Source organism: Lasiodiplodia theobromae (genome assembly GCF_012971845.1).
Source record: "Lasiodiplodia theobromae strain AM2As chromosome Unknown scaffold_34, whole genome shotgun sequence".
Lineage (NCBI taxonomy): Eukaryota > Fungi > Ascomycota > Dothideomycetes > Botryosphaeriales > Botryosphaeriaceae > Lasiodiplodia > Lasiodiplodia theobromae.
The window spans coordinates 290373-312568 of NW_023336513.1; the positions used below are offsets into that span (position 1 = coordinate 290373).

The following is a 22196-nucleotide window of genomic DNA, read 5'->3' on the forward strand; positions in this document are numbered from 1 at the left end:
CAGTTAAGTCGATAGTCGAACTTCGACTATCGTGTCTCACAGAGCCGAATTCCCTTTCCCATCCCCACCCTGTTCGATCATCGTGAGCGGGGCGGCGCTCGTCAGGAGAAAGGGGGCGGCACGAGAGAGAGTGTGTGTGTGTGAGGAAATGGCCAGCGCCTAACGCTTCCATCCCCCCACCTCGCCTCCCCCTTCGCTACGCTGCGTCTGACCCCCCTCCCCTTGATGAATGTCTGGTGAACGTTACATTAGGCGCCGAGTCAACAGTTATTTCGATTCGAAGATAGGCGAGCAGGAGAAAATGGTGCGAAGCGAGACTGGTGGAGCGCAGCGGGGTCTATGTGGCTCCGAATAGCCGTGTATGATCCGGGCGGCGTCATTGGCGTCGCCCTCATCCAGAGCTTCTCTGCGGATTGTAAAGGAGACGTAAGATTAAAAAGACGCAAAGAAAGGAGGAAGAAGAATTGGAGGGGTTTAGGGTCTCGCCTTGCTTCGAAGATTGGTGTAGCAGCGACAGTGAGATTAGAGCATACGATGCTAGAACTCTCCTCGTCATCGTACAGTCGATTTGGTTCCTATCAACACAGCCATCTGGCTGTGTGGAAGGCTTGTTCTCGCACTGACTGGCTTCCTGGGAATCAGTGTTTACGAGATATGAGAGGTGACTGGAATGGGCGACACACATACATCCGAGAGATTGCATATATCAACGAGGCCAGCTATGCGTAGTGTAAAGCCAGTATATACAGCATATGCGTAGAAAGACTAAGTTTTCATACGCCCCGTCGAAATGGTACAATTATTCCTGTTGCGGTCCTTCCCAGGTCGTACTGGGAAGGGACCACACACTTTAGATAGATAGGTCGGATCGACCTGGTTGATCCGATAAGACCAATTCATCACCTTAATGATTCATTGCATCCACGCAGGGAGTATCATCCTGGTATCTGCGATTGGCAATTTTTCTTTCTCCAGGCCTTTACAAGCCTACCAGCGCCTTTAGGACCATTGATTCTAAAGCACGCATCGGACCATTGCATCCACGCAGGGCATACCATCCTATACGGAGGGGTATCGCAGCCGACGCCTAGCGTGAATTTATTTCGCCCATACCATGGGTCGTTGAAGCTATCATCCGGATGCAAATGTCGAATTAATAATTATGCATTCACGTCCGGACGATAGCTTCAACGACACATATTTGTTCATCTTTTTTTTTTAAAAGGACAGAGGCATACTTACGATATGTTGTAGGGTAGCACCCCTCTATAAACACCTTCCACGTAGCGCAAGTCAAGAAGCACATGGAACCAAGAATAGATGTCATAGGCAGCATCCAATTGCATTCATCAGTAGCCAAAAACTCAATCTCGCTCCTCAAAAGATCTTCATATACGCCCGTCTGATCCCCGCTGATAACCCCACAACTCCAGCAAAAAAAAGAACGGAAGACATCGCGCTTGTAGCGCACACTCCCACTGTTAAGACATAATAAGACTTAGAAAAGTAGGAACTGGCCAGAAAACCACGAGCCCAGGCCGACATGGAAAATCCAATCGTTTCGGTTTCTCAATACCCAAAGAGGAAGCGGAGGGAAGTATGTGCCATTCCAGTCCCTGATTCTCCCAGCAATGCGTGTGAAGCACAACGACGACCCAGTCAAAAGGGCCCAAAGCACACCCAGCCAAAGTCCGTCGAGGAAGACGCCGTTTCAACCCCGTTCGCCTTTACATCGTAGAGTATGCACCCCTCGTTTCCATAAATCACCCTTCAATATTTCTTTTTTCTTCTTTTAGGCAAAGTCCTCCTTCAATCCTCTCTTACTCACGTCCAATGAACCCAGCCCGCTCTCTCCTCGAAAAGGAAAAAAAAAATCCCACTCAACCAAATCACCTCTCCCGCCGCCCCGCATCTCAAACGTTCTCAACCCACGCATACACCAGCCCCGTCACCAACCCACCCACAACCCAAACCGCCGAGTACCCCGCCGCGCCGACCTGGTCACCACCAGCCAGCACGGTGCTGGCATGGACGAACGAATGCGCAGCCGTCAACACAGTCAGCGTCGCCGTGCGCTTGATCAGCGCGCGCGCGCCGGGACCGAACCACCAGAAGTTGTGCACAAAGTGCTCGCGCAGGCCGGCCGTCTCGGGGTTGAACGCCTTGCGCTTAGCATCGCCACTCGTGCTGCTCGCAGCCAGACCGGGCACGAGGATGAACTCCCTTGCCGCGAGGCCGACGGGCAGCAGGCTGGCGACGAGGAAGGGCAGGTTGGCGGCGTGGGCGCCGGCCAGCGTCGGCAGCGCGTCGAAGTGCACCGTCATGAAGGCCGGCAGGAACGTCTGCAGCGACGCGAACAGCGCTACGCCGTAGACGGAGGCACCGAGGAGCGAGGTTGCCAATGCCGTCTGCGCGTCCGAGATGATGGCCCGGTTGGGCACGGCGGCGCGAGGGGCGCGCGGGTTGTGCGCCGGTGCGCGCGCGCGGAGGAGGCGGGTGGGCCCGGCGAGCGAGAGGGCATCGATGCTGAGGCAGATGCCGATCGTGGTCGGCTCGACGGCGTAGAAGGTGTAGAGGAGGTAGTACCACGGCGCGTGGGTGAGGACGGATAGGGCGATGAGGTCGATGTCTGTGTGGTGCGTGGAGAATGGTTAGCCTGGCGGTGCACACTTTTGTATGATGGCTCCCTGCAGGTGGATTGAGGTGCATTGGGGGTCTTAGAGAGCTGTTGCGCCACTTACCGTCAAAGTTTCCGAACCATGCCAGCGACAGCTCCGTCAGCTTCCACGCTATCGAGGATAAAACCCTCACATCCTCGTTCGAAGAGCGTGACACCTCGCGGAGCTGCGGATCAATGAAGCCGGATGCAGCGGACAGCAGGGACAGTGAGGTTGTAAGGCTCAGTACGATGAGCAGCGGGAAGCGCACGAATCCAGGCAGGCGTGCGGCACGCGTGGGTGGAGGTGTTGAAGCGGTAGGCACGACGGCCCCGTCGTCGCGAGCCATTTCCGTCCTCGACGGCATTTTTCGCACTGGGTGAAGTGGTGTTGCAGGGATGTGCGATGAAGATGGCGGGGTGCGGTTGTGTTGATGGCAACAGTGCGCGGCAAGCTTTGGTGTTTTGGCGTTTGTTGCTTGGGACGAGCACGGGCGTTTTGCGTCATGCACGGCTTGGCACTGACCTCAATGGCGCCTCATTCAGGCCAACTCCAGACTAGTGAAGAACACCAAGGAAAGTGCGCTTAGGCGCGGTTGCAGCCATGAGCATGCTTTTTGATTCTACAGGTATAATCGTACAGTACAGTTTTTTAACGCAAATCGCGTCGATCCAGAGCGGCGAGTCTTCTTTTTTTGCAATAGTAGTCACAAGTAATAACCAGCGCCGAGCATGTGTACCCATGCCACCTGCCCTCCCAATGCAATCGCAACCGCCATCCAGTCATCATCCTGTCCAATAATGCTGAAAGAGGAGAGAGTGAGGCAAATATGTACTAAAAACGGGGGATTTGGAGAAAACACAACGAAGGGAAATCTTAAAAGGAATGAGCATGATACAATGCAGCAGAACTTTTCCCTGCGCTACAGTCCAAACTCCAAAACGCGCATTTAGTTACCGCCGGCACGGCCCGGTCTCCGAGGGCCTTTCTGCTGCTTCTTCTTCGGCGTGTTCTTCTTCGGGCCATCGCCGCCCTCAATGTAGCGGACCAGCTCCTCGATGCTCTTCGTGTGCATGTCAACACCCGCAGCCGCGCTCGACGGCGCACCGGCGGCCTCCGACGCCGTCTGACCAACGCTCGGCTGAGGACGCAGGTTCGTACGAGGCGTAAGCGGAATGCGGCGGAGGCGGCCCGCCTGCACGTCACGGACCTGCTTAGCCTGCGTAACAGCGCTCTGCGTAAGCTGCTCGAGCCACGACTCGGCCTCCTTGGTGTTGCGGTCGTTGGGGCCCAGGACCTGGTTAAAGATGTTGTACGACTCGCGCATCTTGTTGACCGCCGAGTGCATGTCCCTGTCGAGAGCCAGGGCCTGCGACAGCTGGAAGAGTAGGGTAGCCGTGTTGATCGACTGCTTACCCGAAACCTCTTCGCTGATGGCCAAGCACTGTTCAAACCACAGGCGAGACTCGTGGTACGCCTTCATCGTCTGGAGCATGACAGCCGCGTTGTTGATGGTAGTGATCGAGTCGGGGTGCTTGTTGCCGTAGATGACCTTCCACAGATCAAGAGCGTGGCGGATGTAGCCAAGAGCCGCCTTGGTGTTACCGTTGGCGTGCTCAAACAGGCCGAGGTTCAGGTAAGCCAGGACCGTCTCAGACGAGTCGACACCAAGAGTGCGCTCCGAGACAATGACGGCCTTGTGAGCCAGCTCAACGGCAGCATTCTTCTCCTCCAAACCGTAGAAGAGGGTGGAAAGCTGGTGGTAGACGCGAGCGACCTCGGGGTGGAGGACACCATAGATCTGCTCGTGCAAGGAGAGGGACTCGAGGAGAAGCTCGTTACCAAGCTCCTTCTGGTCCTGGGCAATCGAGATGCGGCCCGCCTCGAGGGCTTCGTCGGCAAGAACGCTCTGTAATTGTGTTAGCTGTGTACCCACTGAAAATTACGGGGATGCTTACCTTGGGCGAGGCTTCCTTGATGACAGGGACGACGTTCTGAACATCGTCCGCACGGAAGGTCACCTTCTGAGCCGGGGTTGCGGGAGAAGCAGTGCGAGCGGGAGAGCGATCCGCGCTCTTGTTCTTCTTGCCCTTCTTGCCAGAAGTGTGGCCGTTGGTGGCAGGCTTGAGGCTATCGGAAGACACAGGCTCAGGAATCTTTGCGGCGTCCTCCTTGGTGAAGGCGTATTCCTTGGCCTCGAGCTGCAGACCAAGCTTCAGAGACACCTCACGAAGCACCTGGAGCTGCTTGCCGGCCTCGATCCAGTTTTCTCCCAGATCAAAGCGGAACCTCCTCCTGACTTCCTCGATGACGGCGGCCTTGAGGCTCTCCGGCGTCAGAGTCTCGAAGCTAAAGTCGGCACCGGCGTAGAGAGCCTTGAGAGAGGCCTCAACCTCGGCGACCGGGTTTGCGTTAACCTCCGCTCCGAGCAGACAGTTGAGCAGGTGAGCAACGCAAGCACCCGAGAATGGAGAAGGAAGGTAGCGGAGCTTGTCGTTGGCAATGTGCTTGAAGCCACGAGCGATCATCTCCTGGACCGCGAGGCGCCTCAGAGCCTTCAGCCTGGGCTCCTCCTTATCCGCCAGAGTCGCAATCCTTCCGAGGTACCTCAAGTTGATACCGCGCTTGTGCAGCAGGCTGCTCAGGGACTGACCATCCATGGGGAAGCCAACATCACCTTCCTTAAGGTCGTGGATGAGGCGCGGGATGACCTCCTGGGTAAGGTGCTCACAGGCCGCGCGAACCTCAGCCTCGTCCTTGGCGTACTCCTGCTTCTCCTCCTCAGTCTGAGGAACCTGACCGCAGAAGATGTCGGGGTTGAGGGCAAATTGGAAGCCGGAGATGTCGACGCGTTCGTTCTCAGTCTCCTTCTTCTCTCCTTCACCCTTCTCCTCACCCTCAGCCTTCTCGCCCTCGGCCTTCTCCTCAGTCTTTTCCTCCTTCTTAGCGGCCTCCTTCGCCTCGTTACGCCTAGCAAGCTCAGCCCTGATGTATTCCCTGAGCTTCGTGCGGCCGTAGGACTCGACGAGTTCGGACCTGAGGACAGCCATCCTGTGAGGGTAATCCCTCTCCTTGTCCTTCGGCTTGCCATCTTCGGAGGGGTCCTCCCAGCACTGCTCAAGCCAAGTCACATCGAGAGGAGTGATCCTGTAGAGGTCGAGCGCGTACTTCCTGCCGTCAGTTCCGAGGAGACCCTTGGTCTCAACACTTCCCTCGAGATCGTGGCGCTTGTTCTCCTTGTCCCAGACAGCGTGCTTCTTGACCCTCAGAGCCTTCGACAGCTGCTCGAACAAGGGCGCAAAAGCCTCGTTCTCCGCGACAACATCCTTGCCCTCAACTCCACCGTAGTCAATCTGGTGCTCACCAGGTTCTCTCTGCTTGAAGATACCAGGGACAATGCTCTGACCGACAATACGCTTGCCGAGGTAGTCAACAACAACGGTACCAGGAGTGAAAAGACCAGTAATGTCAAGCTGGTTCACAGCCTTTACACCCATGACGTCCTTGCCAGTAGCAACGCGCGCGGCCTCGTCACCACCGTCAGTGGCGAATGTACCAACACCATCAGCACCGAAAGAGAAGAAGATGTTGTTCCAGACGAAGATCTGGGCATCCTTGGCCTCGGTCGGGTTCAGAGGTGCGACCTCGCCGCGGGCGACAAGAACAGCACCACGGACGGCAGCCTCGTTGTAATCCGCGAAAAGCTTGGAAGTCAGTCTCTCGCGGAAGACACGGTCCTGGACGGTTTCCCGAGGCAGCTCCCTGGTGGACTGGAACTCTTCGTTCCAATCTCTGAGGTTGTCTGCGCTCTCCAGGCCGGAGATGAGGTAGTTCTCCTGGGTGCGGGTAATGTCAGCTTGGTGGCTGTTCGCAGTAGAGTTCGGCGGCGAAACGAGCCATGGGCTGGCCGGAATGGCGTTGGACAGCTGGAACATGGCAAGAGGGTCCTTGGCATTGTTGTACTCCAGGAGCGACTGGAACGCCGCCTCGAAGCCGGGGGACAGCTTCGAGATGAGCATGAGCAGAGAGTGCGCGGCGATGTCCTTCGGGGCTGCCCTGGGGAACGGGTCGAACTTCTGGTTGGTCGACTTGTTCACGAAGAAGCCAGAGACGTGGGAAGTGACCTGGTACTGCTCACCCTCGTTGGTGGTGATCTGAAGGTAGAGCAGGTGGCCCTTCGCGCGGAGGTGGTACGGCGGAGGGTTCCAGGGCGAGAGCGAGATGGCCTTGACGGTCTTCGGCGCCGCTTCCTGGGGCTGGGGCAGCACGGTCTTGATCGCGGCAGCGGATTCAAGATCGTAGCCGTCCAGAGGGGTGCCCTCCGCCTTTTCCTCAGCAGCAATCTTAGCCGCCACATCGTGGAGCAGAGAGATGCCGGCCTGGGAGCCGTGGGCAGTGTCGGTCCTATCTCCGGAAGCGCCAATGAGTTCCCGCACTCTGATGAAGTGCATTCTGGCCTCCTTCTCAGTGTATGGGTCCTCCACCAGCTGGATCTCGGCGTCCGGGCCGATACCAGGGACTTCGGAAAGCTCGACGAAGTCATTGATCCGCTCACCGTTGTGCTCGAGGTGGAAGCAGGAGTATTGGAAGGTGTGCGGCGAATCGATGATGGACTGGCGGAGGTCCTGGACTTGTTCTTGCGTCGACGCCTGCGGGCTTTAGCACGTAAGGTTGGCATTGGTGCGGAGCGGAGTTTGACTGACAATCACTTGAGTCTGGAACGGCTCGTGCGGCAGCTTGACGTTGAGGGTGAAGACGTCTGCGTGAGAGGAATTAGCGGTCAATTCGATTGGCGTGACGGCATTGAACAATGGCAATGATTCACATACTCTCCACGGGCTGTTCGGCCTGCTCCTGCTCGCCGTTCTCGCCGGCGGGGACATCTCCGTTCAGGTTCTGGTCCGTGACGGTCGGCTCAGCGTTGGCTGGAGTGCAAGCAGCGTTAGCATGGCTGGCATGGGTTTCGAGTCAAACGGACACACTTACCTGTAGTCGAAGCGTCATTGGCTTGGGCCATGGTGGAAAAGCGGAAACGGACCAATTAAGAAGGCGGTGCTGGAAGGGAAGGACAATGGGCGCACGCCGAGCTCAGGAGATGCGGGGGCTACGGGCGCATCTAAATGAAGTGGACGGAGGTGTGGAGGAGGGTGTTGGAGCTCGAAAAGTTTAGAGGATTTCTGACGAAGTTAGCCGGTCTTCCCCGAGGCGCACGCCCGCTGCGCTCACCGACGCACGGACCGGCCGGCCCACGGGCTGCATCGCCGCTGGACCGCCTGCCAATGCCACCGGTGCCATTCGCCGTAGGTGATGACGCTGGGTGGCCGTTTCGCGCATTTCTCGGCGCCATGCAGCGCACGCGACACGACGGCCTTTGCGCGGTCTGACTCTCGTTCCGCCTGCGATTTGCGATTGCCAAGCTTGCGCAACACAGGAGACCAAAACCTCCCACTAAACCTGCGTGCCGCGCACACTTCCAAGGTCTCCCTGCCGCCGACTTCAGTCACTCTTTTCACCTCCTTTCCTTTCGCACGCTCTTTCGCCCGTCCTTGCTTTTTTCACGCGCGCCAGCCCGTTCATTGGCCGGCTTCTTCTCGGACTTTTTTTTTTCATCGCACCCCCGTTTGCACTCAATGTACGGCTATGCGGCTCCAGCTCTGCGGGCGCGGAGGCTGCAACCCGCACTACCCCGGCTCCAGCGATCAGCCAGATCTACTCTGGCGAACCGACGCCTTGCCGCTTATACCGTCGCACGGCAGGCGCGGGCGCCTGCTGCTGCCCCCAAGTTCCAACTCCAGCCTCGACGCCTCATTTCAGGAGGCTCGCCTGCGCCACAGCCCGGCCAGCCAGATCCAACCGAAGCCGGCCCCGATCCTAGTGAGCGCCCGAGGAATTCGCACTCAAGCCATTCCCAGAATGGCAATGACTACCGCGAGACTGCTTTCAAGATGTTTGAGAGTGCCATGACGACCTTCGCTTCCGTCGCCGTCCTTGGGTATGTGGCCCGTGTGTTTGCTTTTGTTGTCGCGACCCCATGTCTTACTCTCGAACAGCATCGTAGGCTACAGCTACACCAGATACTACAAGCACATGGTCCTCGAAAAGATGGACAATGCATTCAACCCAGGAGACCCTGTTCTGGACCTTGCTCGCGGCAGGCCACCTCGCCGCGAGGAGGCAGAGGATGGCTCCTGGATTATTCGTGAAGAACAGGCAAAGTTCGACTCCATCATTCGTGGAGAGGACAAAGGCCGCTACCACCTGCTCATTGGCGAGAAAGGCACTGGCAAAACATCTATGCTGATCGAGGCCATGTCGAAGATCGATGGAGATGGTGTTGCCATGTTCGAAGCTCATGCTGACCCAGAAATTTTCCGGATCCGTCTTGGAAAAGCCTTGGATTTCGAGTTCCACGAGGACAACATTGGCTCTTTGTTCTCGATTCGCGGCCCTAGGGACGCCTCGGCGCTGCTTGATGTCGAGAGAGCCTTCAACAAGCTTGAAAAGGTCGCGCTCAAGCGCAGAGACAAGGTTGGACGTCCCCTCATCCTTGTCATCAACAGCGTCCATCTCATCAGGGATGACGACGAGGGAAAAGATCTTCTGGAGCTCCTCCAGCAGCGCGCCGAACAATGGGCCGCTGCCAATCTTGTCACCGTCATTCTGAACAGCGATGACTACTGGGTGTATGAGCGCCTCAAGCAGTACGCGACTAGGATGGAAGTCACCCCGATCAGAGATCTGGAGAAGAAGAAGGCCATCTCTGCGTTGAAGCACTACAGGTGGAAATGGCACGGAGAAACTCCGAACGAGCAGGTCCTGGAGACCATCTACGACAAGATTGGTGGTCGACTTTCGTTCCTTAGCCGCGTGGCCAAATCCAAGGACATGCTTGCCCTTTGTGATAAGATATGTGAGGCTGAAAAGACGTGGTTCCTTAACCAGTGTTGGATTCTCGGCATGGACATGGATGACGACGTCATGGACCAGCAGAAGTACGCTGTAAGTATCTCCTGCCGATGTCTTTTATCTCACCCCACTGACGTCTCATTCAGTCGGCAGCTATGGTCCTTGCGAAAGCGCTCGTTGATCAGGAGAAGGAAATGGACAAAACTTATGACCCTGAGAAAGGACACATTCTTCCTCAGATTCCTCTTCACAAGGCAAGAGAAATTATGACGCGCGCAGACTTTATTCAGAGCTACGATCACATCAACGTCTTCACGATTGACTCACGCGCCATGGTTAGAGCTGGTATGTGCTACTTCAAGTTTTGATGACATTCTTCCGTGCATTGATGGCTGACCTAATGCAGATTCCGTTCCCATGCAGAGAGCATTCCGAGAGATTTGCGAACTGCCCGGCTTCGACAAGTTCCTGGAGGACACTTTGGAGCGTATTGGTGATATCGAGAGCTTGGGCAGAACGAGAGAGCTGACCATCAAGGACCTCTGGGAAGGCGGCAAATACAAGGTCACGACGCGCAATGCCAAGGGATACGTCGAGAAAGAGACCACGTTCGAGACTGTGCCTGGCCTGAAGGATGTCGATGATGATGATGACAACTAAGTCATTTCTGCCAGCATACTTAGCGTCTAGAGTTTTCCTTTGTGCATTTCGGTTGTGTTTTAGAACGCGTCCAAGCAAAGCGTGGCGCTTTGGGTTGGGGTGGTTGTTCGCTTCTGATTTAGATACCTGCTTATTGTTTAAACATAGTAGTTTGCTTAGTTTCGGTTTACAACTGACTTTATTTTGAAAGATCTGGAATCCCTGCTCACGATGTGCGTCCAAAATTGATGGTTTCCTTACTAGGCTTAGCGCCTCGGGCGCATCCTGTCGACGCTGGGGCCGCCCGCGCGCTTTTGTTGATCAACACCACGCTCCTCGACCTCGCGACAGCTTCATTTTCAGCAACGTCGCCAGCATCATAGCTCAACATCATAGCCCAGCATCCGCTATGTCGCATAATAAAAACATTCCAGACAGTACGATCTTGTTAACCCATTTATGAAGGCCCATTGACTCTAAACAGTAAGCGTGTATTTAGACTCACCCTTCGCTGGGGATCCGCCTTGGACAACCGCTCGTTGCAACAGGCTGCTCCGCCCAATTACGGCGCAGATCAGAGTCTTGCGGGAAATCGTCTACCCACAGCTGAACGCAAGCGCTACATCTGGATCTGCTTCTGCATCCAAGGATGAGCCAATCTCAAGCGACAGGCAGCAGGAAGACGAAGAAGCCGAGGATTCCGGACGCCGCAAGGACTTTGATGATCCCGATTGGGTACCGCATGCTACAGAGAAAAAAGGCACTAAGCGTTTCTATTCCAATCGCCCTTCAAAGGCCGAAGCGCGCCCAGCGCCTCGGGAGCGTAAGCCTGGCCAGATCTCTATGCCTTCGCCTTTGATTGCCCGCCAAGCCAGATCTGATGACTTCCATCCCCAAAAGCCTTATGGTTGGCAATTTCTGCAGACCCCGAAGAAGCACAGGTTCCCTTTGCTGAAGCACGACCATGGCCCTGACTTGTACGGCGAATCGACCATGCAGCACAGGCGCCATGTCGAGCGCCTCCTACAGGCCTTTCGGGTACTACTTCAGGCGACTAAGGCTCAAGAAAAGAGTCGCACATCAAAGACTGGGGCGCGCTCGTTGATGTCGACCTGCCTGCGACAGGTCCCTGCCTACATTGAAGGCCGACAGCAATGGGAAGAGGAGGAGAACGTCGACAAGGTAGATGCCAGCGAAGAAGTCTATCAGGATCTCGAATCTATGGGATCAGCCTCAGGCTGGCGGCCTTTGAGGGAAGTCGTGCGCGCTCACGGCGTAGCTCTCATCACCACGGCTACCGCCGAAAAACTCCTGGATACTACCCACATAAAAGAGCTCGTTCGGCTGTGTCATTCGGCGCTTGCTTACCGTGAGGCGGAGGAGATTCTGACGGCATTCGCCTTCACCACAGCACCACAGCAGCCTCCAAAGACTGCGAAGGACGAGCTCTTCCACTTTGGCAGTGGCATTGCCGCAGCCCACGCTTGGGCGGAGCGGATAGACGGATGGTCTTTCTTTTATCGCTTAGTACGCAGCATGCTAATCTCCAACCTTATCCCGGTTGAGTGGGCCGCAACTACACAATTCAAGAGTATCTGGAGCAGGATTATCCGACACATATCCGACTCCAGCAATCCGGCGCACGCGGAAGCTTGTCAACTCATCCATGTCTTCTTATCTCTTGCCTGTGGCAGAAACCTGCAACACGTCGAAGGTATGCAGTCGGACGTAGCAGATGATTGTTTGGAGCCGAGCGTTCCCACCGGAGTAAAGACGGCCTTGAACACCACCGTCTCATCTCTATCCGCCATCTTCGCTGCGATATTCCTCCTACCGGACAATGAAGCGAGCTATGGCAGCAGAGGCAAATATGAGATACGACATACGCTCGAGGGTATTGCTGCAGACATCACTTACGACATCCTTGAAGGCCATCTTGATACCGCGATTGCTCGATCTAGCTCGACTATCGAGCGGTTGAGTAACATCCTTACATGTGCTATCATCACTGGTGTTTACACACATGACAGCGTTCCACACATCACCTTTGCACCTGTTGCGCATATCAGGGCTTTAACGGAGCTGGAGGAGAAAATAGGTCAGCAGTTGCTGAATCTGCCGGCCATAGTTTGCTCAGTTGCCGAGACGTGCGGAAAGGCATATATGCCCAAATCACAACAGAACGTTTTCTTGGTCTTGATGTCCATGGTGGAGACTTTGAGGTCCTACCGGGTGTCATCTTTTGATGATGGCATATTCACCGAATCAACTCTCTCCAGCAAATGGGAGACTATCGGCTTTCCTTCGTGGTTCTTGAAGCGCCTTGCTCTAGATTCTGCCCACGAGTTTGCCAACCACTCCCAAGATTCTCTGGGTAAGTTTCCCCGGGCGTGATTGTATACAAAGCCACTAACGGAATCGCAGGTATCAACAGAAGGGAGTACCTACAGTTCGCGCTCGACATCGAGAAGGAGATGGAAAACATCCAAATGCCCTACCGCGACACGTCCTTCTTCCACAAAGACGCAGAGTACCACGTCGGCTACCGCTGGGAGGCCGGCATCTCCGAGTGGGTCGAAGCCACGCCGCTCGTGCGCTTGAAACATTCCCCAAGCCTGGCAGTAGCCGAACCGCCGTCCAGCCCGACGACGTCGAAAGTGCTGTCCACCCCGTCCCGTCCCTCGCTGTCCCAGATCCTCTTGGCGAACAGCACGCCTGACGTCCTCGGCTATAATAATAAGAACAACGACACACCGGCTCCCCTCTCGAAGAAGCGGTTTTCTGCTGCTCGTCCTCCTAGCACGCCCATGTTCACGAGTACTCCGCTCGCGCTCAAGACGCTGCGGGATGATGTCGATTACGACGACGAGGAAGACGAGGACACGCTGCCTGAAGATACGGGCGCAAGCAGTTCTGATGACGATGCCGATGAGCTGGCCCTCACCAGTCCTGTCAAGCAGCAGTCGAGCCCGGAGCCTCCGCGCAAGCGGGCGAGGAGGAGCCGCAGTGGTGGTGGTAGAGGTAGCATCAGCGCCGGTCGCCGGACCACCATTACCTCGCTGAGCTCGGCGTTTGGTTTGGATGGCGCTGATGATAGTGAGGATGAGCTCAGTTTCTTGTAATTTTTTTTTTGCACTATTGGACTTTGGGGTATTGCTCGATTTTGGCATTTCTTGGGGTGGCATTGGGTGGTTTGGTATCCATTGGATGCTTGGTTTTGTATTGGTTCATTGCATTGGGTTGGGTCTGTTTGAGATACCCTTGGTTGTTGTCTACCGTTGTCTAGATATTGGAGTGGAAACAATGTATAATTTTTGTCTCATTGTTGCTTGTTTCGAAAGCCAAGCTGACGAATATTCCTTGAATAAAAGCTGACATGTCATGGGTAGTTGAAGCTATCGTCCGGATGTAAATGTGTAATTAATAATTACACACTCTCGTCCCGACGATAGCTTCAACTACCCATACATGTTGAAATTGCCAAGGCATAGTTACCCGATGTTCCAAGGGCTTGCTATTCTTCGCGCTAGCCTTAGGCAGTCTATCGGCCGAGAGCTGCTGCCTACTAGAATCCATGAGTTGTGATTTTGACGATGGCTTCTGTTCGATGGTGTTGGGTATAAAGAAAATGTGGAGACGTTGTGTGACGTGACTGGATCCGGTCGGAAACTGCCGTGAGATCGATTGGATAGCGTGGGCTTGGAGAGCTATGGCGGTCAGCTTCCTGGGTTCGGGGAATTTATTAGCCACCGAATCGTTCTCTGATGTGATTTTTCGAAACACACGAGGTTGTAGCCGATGTGTGGCGCAGATCACCTGGTGCAGAAAGGGATGTGAACGCCGACTTTGAATGATTGGTATCGGTGACTGCATTCAGCTATGCGCTGTAGAAATGGCTGTTCTCGCAAACACCAGTGGTGGGCAGTGCGAGGATTTGTTGCGTCTGTGCAACGGAAGTCCTGCGCCTTTACTAACGCTTAATTCCGAAGACTAAAATTGCTCGTGGTGAAAATTGGTTGCGATGTCGGTCGGGGTCTGGGGAAGTTGGGGATCTTCAGCGGCAGAATGACATCACCGTCTCGGAGCTCGAGCTTCGAACAAGCATCTGTGTGCGTCGCAGCTAGCGTTCCAAGTACCTAAGTAACAAAGGAATCTTTCTACCTTCCTCCGTGTGAAGGCTACAAGGCCAGGCATCCATCGTGGCAGCCAGACGACGCGCCCGGTGCCTGCCAGCACATGGAAGGCTATAAGAGCCGTCGCATGCGGCAGTCGCCAACTGAGTGACCAGGGTTCCGGGACCACAGCCCACTCTCGCCCCTGCATTTCCCCGCGTTTTTCCAAACCGCATTCGCGCGCGTCTGCCGTGAACCCCCCGCGCGCGCAAACGAGAAATAACATCACCATTCAATCCCCACTTACCTTGTCGATGCCTGACATAATCGATGAATTGTCCGCCGTTCGCATCCCGGCGGCGACGCGCCAGCCGGTCCGCTGCCCGCCGGTCGTCGCCAACTTTCCGTCCGAGCATCTGGTGATAGGCTGCGGCGTCGCCATCTTTCACGTCGCCTCCGCCCGCGTCGTGCTGTGCCGCCATACCCGCGATCGCTACTGGTTCCTGCCGAAAGGCCGTCGCGACGCGGGCGAGGAGACTAATCGAGCGGCGGAGCGGGAGGGCTTTGAAGAAGTACGTACCGCATGTCATCATCATCTCAGCATCAATTCCGCAAAAATAAAAGAGATGGAGAAAAGGATCCGCTTCCCAATTAATTCCACATCTACAACCAATAAGCCAACCAATCATACCAACCCTCCATAAAGACCCCCCTCCCCCGCCATCCCACACACATAAACTCCAAAAGACAGATACCCCAAACTAACCTTCAAACCCCATCCAGTCCGGCTACCGCAACCGCCTCCTCCCCCTCCCCGTCCACCACCGCCAACCCCAGAACAACGCCGCCACCACCTCCCCCGAGACCACCCAACCACCACCCTCCCTCTCCTCCCTCTTCGTCACCGAGCCCCTCTACACCCAGCTCGTCCCCGTCTCCCCCCGCACCCAGTACCTCCTCTTCTGGTACGCCGCCGAGACCCTCCCTCCGGCCGTCGAAGCCGCCATGCCGCCGCCAGGGCCTGGCGTGCCGTACGTCGCTGCTCCTCCTGCTCCTGCTGCTCCTTCTCCCCTTCATCCGGACGCCGCTGCTCCAGGAGAAGAGCCAACCAGCCTCCTCGCCCGCGTGCGCGCCGAGCCGCCTGACTACCAGCCGCGCAGGTGGGAGGGGACGGGCGTGGATGAAGAGGAGCTGCTGTACGAGAGCTTTTTGGTGCCGGTGCAGGAGGCCGGGCGGAAGTTGGGGGGTGGGGTGATGGCGGAGGTGGTGAGGAGGGGGTGGGAGGGGGTGGTGGAGAGGATGGCGTTGGAGAGGGCGGTGGAGGAGCAACGGCAGCAGCGGCAGGTTCAGGGGGGTGGGAAGGAGGAGGGAGAGAGCGGGGAATTGCATGGATAGGTGTGTGGGAGAGGTGTGGGGAGGGAGTGTAGATGTGTGTGAGAAGAGGTGGGATGTGCTGCTGCTCGTTTGCCACAGCGGTAGAAGGGTAGATATGCTGTAGACATTTTGACCGGTGTGGGCGGTGGATGGTGGAGGCTCATGGATGTAAATGGATAATTGTTAATTCCGCATTTGTGTCCGGATGATGGCTTCGACGACCCATGACATGGTAATAGAGGACTTTGCGTTTTGAAGGGATTTTACATTGTTTTTTTCGTTGTCTATCGTAAAGGAGTTGGCGCCGGAGCTGGCGCTGTAGTGTTGCATGGATCCTGACCATGCTGTGATGCCAAATCGCAAAATAAGCCCACCCAATTGCCGTTTTTGAAACCTATGAGGGAGCAAAAGGAAAAGCGGGTAGAGGAGAATATGGTATAAGCCCGCCAAAGAAACCCGCCCAATCGCCTTTTTTTTAGAACCCAAGAGAAGATGAAAGGAAAAGCAGGAATATCAGAAGCCAAAAACGGAGAGAAAATTAAAAGCCCAAAACAGAGAAGAAAGAGGCCATTTGGCCCATTTAGGCCTTCGTCCTCTTGGTAGGGCCCTGCCTCGCCCAGTCATCATCTTCTCCGTGGACCGTCGAAATGAAGCTGGCTGGGGACGACGCGTCACTGAGCTTGCGCCTCATTGGGATTTGGGCAGCACCCGCCGCCAGGATGGACGAGCCGCTGCCAGGACTGCCGGAGGGAGTGAACGACTTGATGGGGGGAGTTCCTGGCATGGCAGGCGTAGCCTGCACCGCGTCGACAACGCCGAACCTGCGCTTGGCAAGTGTGGATGAGCCGTGGCTGCTGGCAGTTGCCGGGGTAGTCGACCGGATGGGGGTGCCCGGGGTGCTAGGAGTGACCCTTTTGGCGACAGCGTTGGCCAGGACTGATGAACCGCCACCGCTCACGATGGGAACAGCCGGTTGAATAGGAGTGCAAGGTTCGACGACATGCTGACCAAGGTTGGGGACAGCCTGGACAGCGGGCTGAGGAGCAGTGACCGGGATAACAGCAGGTGCAGGAAGGGGCAGCTGAGTGCCAGTGACGGTCTGGGTGACAGGCTGCGGAGCCATTGTGGACTGGACAGCAGCAGGCGCGGACGAGGCGAAAGAGATTGTCGTTCCGAACGATGCGCCGCCGAGCAAGCTGCCATTCTGGAAGCGCCGCTGAGCCGGCTGCGAATAGAGAAATTCCCAGCGCTGCTCCACCGCCCTCAAGACATCATCGCGCAGCGGGAAACCGAAGCTCAAATCGCCCAGCCAGCCCAGCGGGGTGCCGGTCAGCACATCGTTGTTCCACATCGCAACAACGTCAGGGCCGATGTTGTAGAGAGGACCGCCCAGGAACATCTTGATGCGCGCCTCGCGCCACAAGGTGACGGCCGCGGCGTGCACCTTGGGCGACATCCAGGTCCAGTTGCGCTCGCGCTGCAGGAAGGCGGCGATGTCGTCGACGCGCGCGTTGAAGAAGCGCATCGTGAAGGACGGGTCGCAGTCGTCGGTGTTCTTGACGTCCTCGCCGGGGAAGGTGGTCCACGGGTGCAGGCACTTGCGCAGCTCGGCGAGCTGGCCGTCAGCGCCCTCGGGGCCGTACAGCAGGTGCATCTGCTCAGGCGGCAGGATGCTGAGCGGGTGAGGGTGGTAGCGCGGAGGAGGCGGCGCGGTGGTGATGAGGCCGGTGATGGGAGGGGATGAGGGAACCGGGGCGGGGACGTGCGGGTAGCGCTGAGAGGTAGGGCGGTAGCTGCGCGCCCAGTCGGAGTAGCGGCCCGTCTTGGTGTGCCATTCGTAGCGCTCGATGTCGGCGTGGTGGGTGAGGAGCTTCTCGTTGGGGCTGAGCCTCTTGGTGGAGTTGGGGTTGGACGAGGACTTGGGGGTGGGGGTGGGAGGCGTCCGAGGATGAGGAGGGTAGAGCGGCGTGTAGCGCGGAGGAGAGAGGCTGTAGTAGCCGTTCGGAGCTGTCTTGAGAAGCAGCGTCGTAGGAGTCTTACGGGGAATGGTTGGAGTGCTTGGAAGTGAGGCGGTGGCTGCTGAGACTGCGGCAGTCTGTGCTCGGGCTCGCTCTTGTCCGGCTTCGAAGGCAGCAGTGGCTTCGGCTTGAGCCAGTGCTTGCGCCGCTTCAAGTGCTGCTTGTGCTTGGGCTTGGGCATGCGCCGCCGCGGCTGCTGCTTCAGCTTCAGCCTTGACTCTGGCCTTGGTCGCGGCCTTTTCGGCGCGCTCGAATTGCCATGTCTGGTAGGTGAGGACAATTCCTTCCTTCCAGATGCTCAGCTTGTGGGAGAGGTGAAGTATGGTTGGCTGGATGAAATGAGAATAGATGGAGCCGCGTGCGCTCGAGTTGATAACGGCGTACGAAAGAGCAGCGATGCCCAGTGAGATGAAGGCAAGGTCAGGCCAATTTATGACCGGGTATGCGACATAGGTTACCAGAAGCTGGACCAAGGTGACGATGGGCGGGAAAACCGCGACGATGAGGCGGACAGCTGAAGTGATGATGGCATTGATGAGCGACATAGCGAAGCCAAGCGCCGTCTGGACAGTCGTTGAGGCGATGAAGATGATGAGGGAAACGATGCCGACGGTGAGCTCGGTGACAGTGGCAAAGAAGAAGGCGATGAGGGCGAAGAAGCTGGAGACGATGGCGCTGAGCACATCGACGATGTTGTCGCAGAGCGGCGAATTGAAGGGCGAGATGTACTCGTCCATGATGAGCGTCAGGGTGGTCAGAATGGAGGAAGAAGAGTTGGAGTTGCAGAGGAGGGGAGTCTGGCAGCCGCGAAGATTTACTTGTAGCCGCAGCGCAGCAGCAGCGCATGTGAATGATGCCGACGCGCCTGGGGCTAAGCCTATTCAGGCAACTTGTGGTGGTCGGACTATCACTCACTCACCTCACTTCCACTTTCGTGCTGCGCGCTGCACTTCGCATGCCGACAGATGCGAGGCCGATTTGCTTGACATTGCAAGAAGCTGGGCTAGCTGGCGCTCTTGTCCGGATAAGGTCGTTCATATATATTGCGCATTTATGTCTATATCACCGCTTCAACTCCATGTGTTGTAGTTGCAGTACTAAGCGAACCGACAAATTGGAAGGGTATATGTTCGCTGGAATTGCCTCGGGCGGAGTCAGATTGAGAAATGTTCTAGCTTCTCGAATATAATACATGACGGGGCAGCTGGAGCTACTGTCCGGACATGAATGTTTGTAGTTTTCTCGCGCAATCGCGTCCGGACGTTCGCTTCACCGCCCACCAGATGTTCTTTTTTTGGTAATTGGAATATTTCCTGAGCCTTCGCTCATGACATAAAGAGCGGATGCACGCCCACACAAACTTAGTCATGCTTGTCGCATCATCAAACACGCATAGTAGACGAAGTCAGACAGGAGAGTGGTTAAAGGGGAAGGGGGGTGGTGTCGCAGGCCGGCGGCTTGGCGACGGAAGCATGAAGGCAGCAGCAGCGGGAAGCCGGCCAATGGCTACACAAGAACAGAGGGCGCAGCACCGACGCGAGCGCGCGGCTGCAGGGCGAAAAGCATGGCGAAGAAGGAAAAGGGCCGGTTCTTTTTCCTATTGACGGCCGCTAGAGGGAAAAAAAGAAAGAAAAATTGCCTTGAACCCTGGGCCGGGGCCTGTGCTTCGGCTGCCGGGCGTTGACGTCGTTCGTCGATCCCTCCCGCGGCCAACCATCGTCCTTTTTTCGCTTTCTTTTGCTCTTTTCTTTTTTCTTTTTTGCCCATCCCACGCCCACGTTTGTTTTTATTTTTTCCCTTGTCTCGCCGTCACACGTCCCCTTGTCTCGAAGCTTCTTTCCTTAAAGTCTGCACGTTTCCGGCCGGCCGCCGCGCGCGGTGCCGTTCACAATGGCGTCGCGACTCTCTGCCTCCAACTCGTCCGCCTTCTTTTCGCAAAATCCCGCGGCCTACTACTCGCAGTACGTGACCATGGATCCGCAAGCCCAGGTCCAGCCCCCGCAGCCAATCCACGAGCAAGCCATGTCGTCTCAGGCCCACGCGCCGCACCCGCGCCAGCACCACCCGCAACAACAGCCTCAGGCCCTGCACCACCAACAGCAGCAGCCACACGCCCAGACCAGATCGGCCCAGCCACAGCCGACCCACAACCACCATCACCAACAAGTCCCCGCCGATCAACAACAAGTAAAACTGGAACAAATTCCCGCCTCGCAAGCCGCAACCCCGGAGCCCGCCAAGCGCAAGCGCGGCCGCCCGCGCCTCAACCTCACCGACGAGGAGCGCGCCGAACGCGCGAAGCAGCAGCAGGCCGCCTGGCGCAAAGAGTACAAGCGCCGCCGCATGGAGAAGGAGGCCCAGACCAAGGCTCGTCACGAGCACGGGGACGTACAGCAGCAGCCACAGCAGCAGACGCCGTCCCACCTCCAGCAACAACACCATGCCAACGCCATGTACCAGCGCCAGGCCGGTAACGGAACTACTGCAGGCACCCAGAGCCCGTTCTTCTCGTCATCAGCCGCGGCTGCGGCAGCCACCGGCGAGCCTTTCATCCACAGTTTCAACGGCCTCAGCAGCGCCGGCAGTGTAAACGGCAGCTTCTCCTCACCGAATCACCATCAACAACAGCAGCAGCAACATCTCGGCGGACCCGTGGCCATCGGCAGCGGCTCCAGCTCCTTTTCTCAATCGCAACAACATCTCCACCAGCAACAGCAACAGCAATCCGCGGACGACAACCCCGAGTCGCTGCCTCAGTGGCGAGATATCGACATCAACCTGCCCATCACCGGCGACTTGGTCGTCCGCACCGAGACGGCCGAGTTCTCGTGGCGTGGAAAGGTTCCGGGGAGGCTGAAGGTCATGTTCATCCCGGACGACGGGGCTGTTGCCGCCTTAGCGGGGGCCGGTGGCGCAAGCGACGGAAGCGGCGGTGTTGGCAACGGAGGAGCGGGAGTGGGTGCAGGGCGGCCGAGTCCGACGAGTTGGAGGAGTGTGAACAGTTCGGAGTGAACGAGAAACGAATGTGTTGGGGGGGGGGTCCTACTGCTCCAGAGGATTCGCTCTACTACGCCGAGCGGGACCTCGCAAAACACATTTGTTTCCATCAGCATGCCTACAGGGACAGGCGAGATCGCGAGTCGCGACAACACGAAGGATGCGCGCTCGCTTATTTCGTGGCGAGCGGACTGTGGGAAAAAAAAAACGCCTCCGCCCCCTGCAGCCGGGGGCCGCCACTGGGCGGTGGTCGCCTAGACGGAGGAGGCACCGGACGCGTTCGAAACATCGTCACCCACGCAGGGGGAACTTCCTCCGTGATTTGGGGCGCCGCACTATCCACTACTCCCCTCCTTTTTCTTGCTACGCGCCCACGAAGCAATGATCGACCTTGTTTATTCTGCTCCACTTGCCTCGTTTCCCCCCGCTTTACGAGCCGGATCTGTTGCTTCGCTTTGACTACACAGCTCGCATCATCCGTAGGCCCGCCAAACCCCCAAACATACCATAACATCGCGGACATTGCATATCTACTCATATATTGCGGCTCAGCAACCAGCAACTTAGGACAGACCCGCATTCTTTGACAAAAATGCAGAGGCCAGACGGAGACTACGGCAGACCAGGTCTCCAAACAAACACGAGGCCGACGAATCCTTCATCATGCAAAAGCAGATGGTCTTTTCGCGCGTAACTGTTTGGCACGAGGAAAAAGAAAAAAAATAAAAGCGTTTCTCTACAATGCTGTACCTCGTCTCGATTGTGCCCCCCCGCAAATCGCCATCGCCTATAAACCTTATGTTTCTGTCTCTCTTTCTCTCTCGCGCGCGCTTCAATGCGTTGTGTTTGTGTCGCTGTTCCAGCCCCCGTCCGTCCTACGTTGCTTTCGCTACACGTTTTGCAACAGGAAGCGGAAGCGAGGTGGGTGAGCGGGGATTACAAGGAGGGTCATGGACAGAGAAAACAAAAAGGGACGGACCAATGGCGATTAGCTTCTGGATCTTTTTTTTTTTTTTTGCTCGGGAGAGACATCATGATGGCCGATATAGTTTTGATCTTCTCTATCCGTCACTCTCTCTCTCTCTCTTACCCCAGACCCACCCGCCACCTAAAATGGTGGGAAGAGACATAGCATTGCATTTACCAGACAGACAGGGAACGATGAAAAGAATGAAGAAAAATTCGACACGAGAGAGTCGGAAAAACATTGTCCTTCCTGCATGCGTGATTCTAGGCGCGCGCGTATGGATGGGGACGGGAGTAGCAGGAACCGATAGTGCACGGAAAAAGGCGCTACGCTTTATCGTTACTGCTTTCGTTTTCCGCTCCCCTCCCGCTGCATGTGGCCGCAGAGCGATCTGAGAGGCCGGGGATAGAAGGAAAGCGGTTGGTGTGTCGTGTTTCCGGATGGTTCGGTTCCGGTGTTCTTGTCTTACGGAGGGGTGGGTGTCGCAGACGAAGGCTACCGTGCTAATTCGCCATTTGCTCATGTC

At 56.6% G+C, this 22196-nt stretch overlaps 7 protein-coding genes across 7 annotated transcripts; 4 read left to right on the forward strand and 3 right to left on the reverse strand.

The window, feature by feature from the left end:
- Nucleotides 1–1913: 1913 nt before the first annotated feature.
- LTHEOB_9889 (uncharacterized protein) lies at nt 1914–3024 on the reverse strand (the record flags this gene model as incomplete). Its single annotated transcript, XM_035519525.1, has 2 exons — nt 1914–2629; nt 2742–3024. 2 exons carry the CDS (start codon nt 3022–3024, stop codon nt 1914–1916), a joined length of 999 nt encoding a protein of 332 aa, XP_035368472.1.
- A 582-nt stretch (nt 3025–3606) lies between these two features.
- Nucleotides 3607–7674, reverse strand: LTHEOB_9890 (Eukaryotic translation initiation factor 3; the record flags this gene model as incomplete). Its single annotated transcript, XM_035519527.1, has 5 exons — nt 3607–4566; nt 4616–7306; nt 7361–7416; nt 7487–7582; nt 7644–7674. 5 exons carry the CDS (start codon nt 7672–7674, stop codon nt 3607–3609), a joined length of 3834 nt encoding a protein of 1277 aa, XP_035368473.1.
- A 613-nt stretch (nt 7675–8287) lies between these two features.
- LTHEOB_9891 (ATPAse domain prokaryote protein) lies at nt 8288–10223 on the forward strand (the record flags this gene model as incomplete). Its single annotated transcript, XM_035519528.1, has 4 exons — nt 8288–8649; nt 8708–9656; nt 9710–9908; nt 9970–10223. 4 exons carry the CDS (start codon nt 8288–8290, stop codon nt 10221–10223), a joined length of 1764 nt encoding a protein of 587 aa, XP_035368474.1.
- Nucleotides 10224–10611: 388 nt separating this feature from the next.
- On the forward strand, nt 10612–13324 carry LTHEOB_9892 (uncharacterized protein; the record flags this gene model as incomplete). The annotated part of the gene is made up of 3 exons (XM_035519529.1): nt 10612–10639; nt 10687–12576; nt 12627–13324. The coding sequence occupies 3 exons, from the start codon at nt 10612–10614 to the stop codon at nt 13322–13324; spliced, it is 2616 nt and encodes an 871-aa protein (XP_035368475.1).
- Nucleotides 13325–14628: 1304 nt separating this feature from the next.
- Nucleotides 14629–15709, forward strand: LTHEOB_9893 (Nudix domain-containing protein; the record flags this gene model as incomplete). Its single annotated transcript, XM_035519530.1, has 2 exons — nt 14629–14886; nt 15098–15709. 2 exons carry the CDS (start codon nt 14629–14631, stop codon nt 15707–15709), a joined length of 870 nt encoding a protein of 289 aa, XP_035368476.1.
- A 559-nt stretch (nt 15710–16268) lies between these two features.
- On the reverse strand, nt 16269–18443 carry LTHEOB_9894 (uncharacterized protein; the record flags this gene model as incomplete). Its single annotated transcript, XM_035519531.1, has 1 exon — nt 16269–18443. One exon carries the CDS (start codon nt 18441–18443, stop codon nt 16269–16271), a length of 2175 nt encoding a protein of 724 aa, XP_035368477.1.
- Nucleotides 18444–19596: 1153 nt separating this feature from the next.
- On the forward strand, nt 19597–20718 carry LTHEOB_9895 (uncharacterized protein; the record flags this gene model as incomplete). Its single annotated transcript, XM_035519532.1, has 1 exon — nt 19597–20718. The coding sequence occupies one exon, from the start codon at nt 19597–19599 to the stop codon at nt 20716–20718; it is 1122 nt and encodes a 373-aa protein (XP_035368478.1).
- Nucleotides 20719–22196: the final 1478 nt, after the last annotated feature.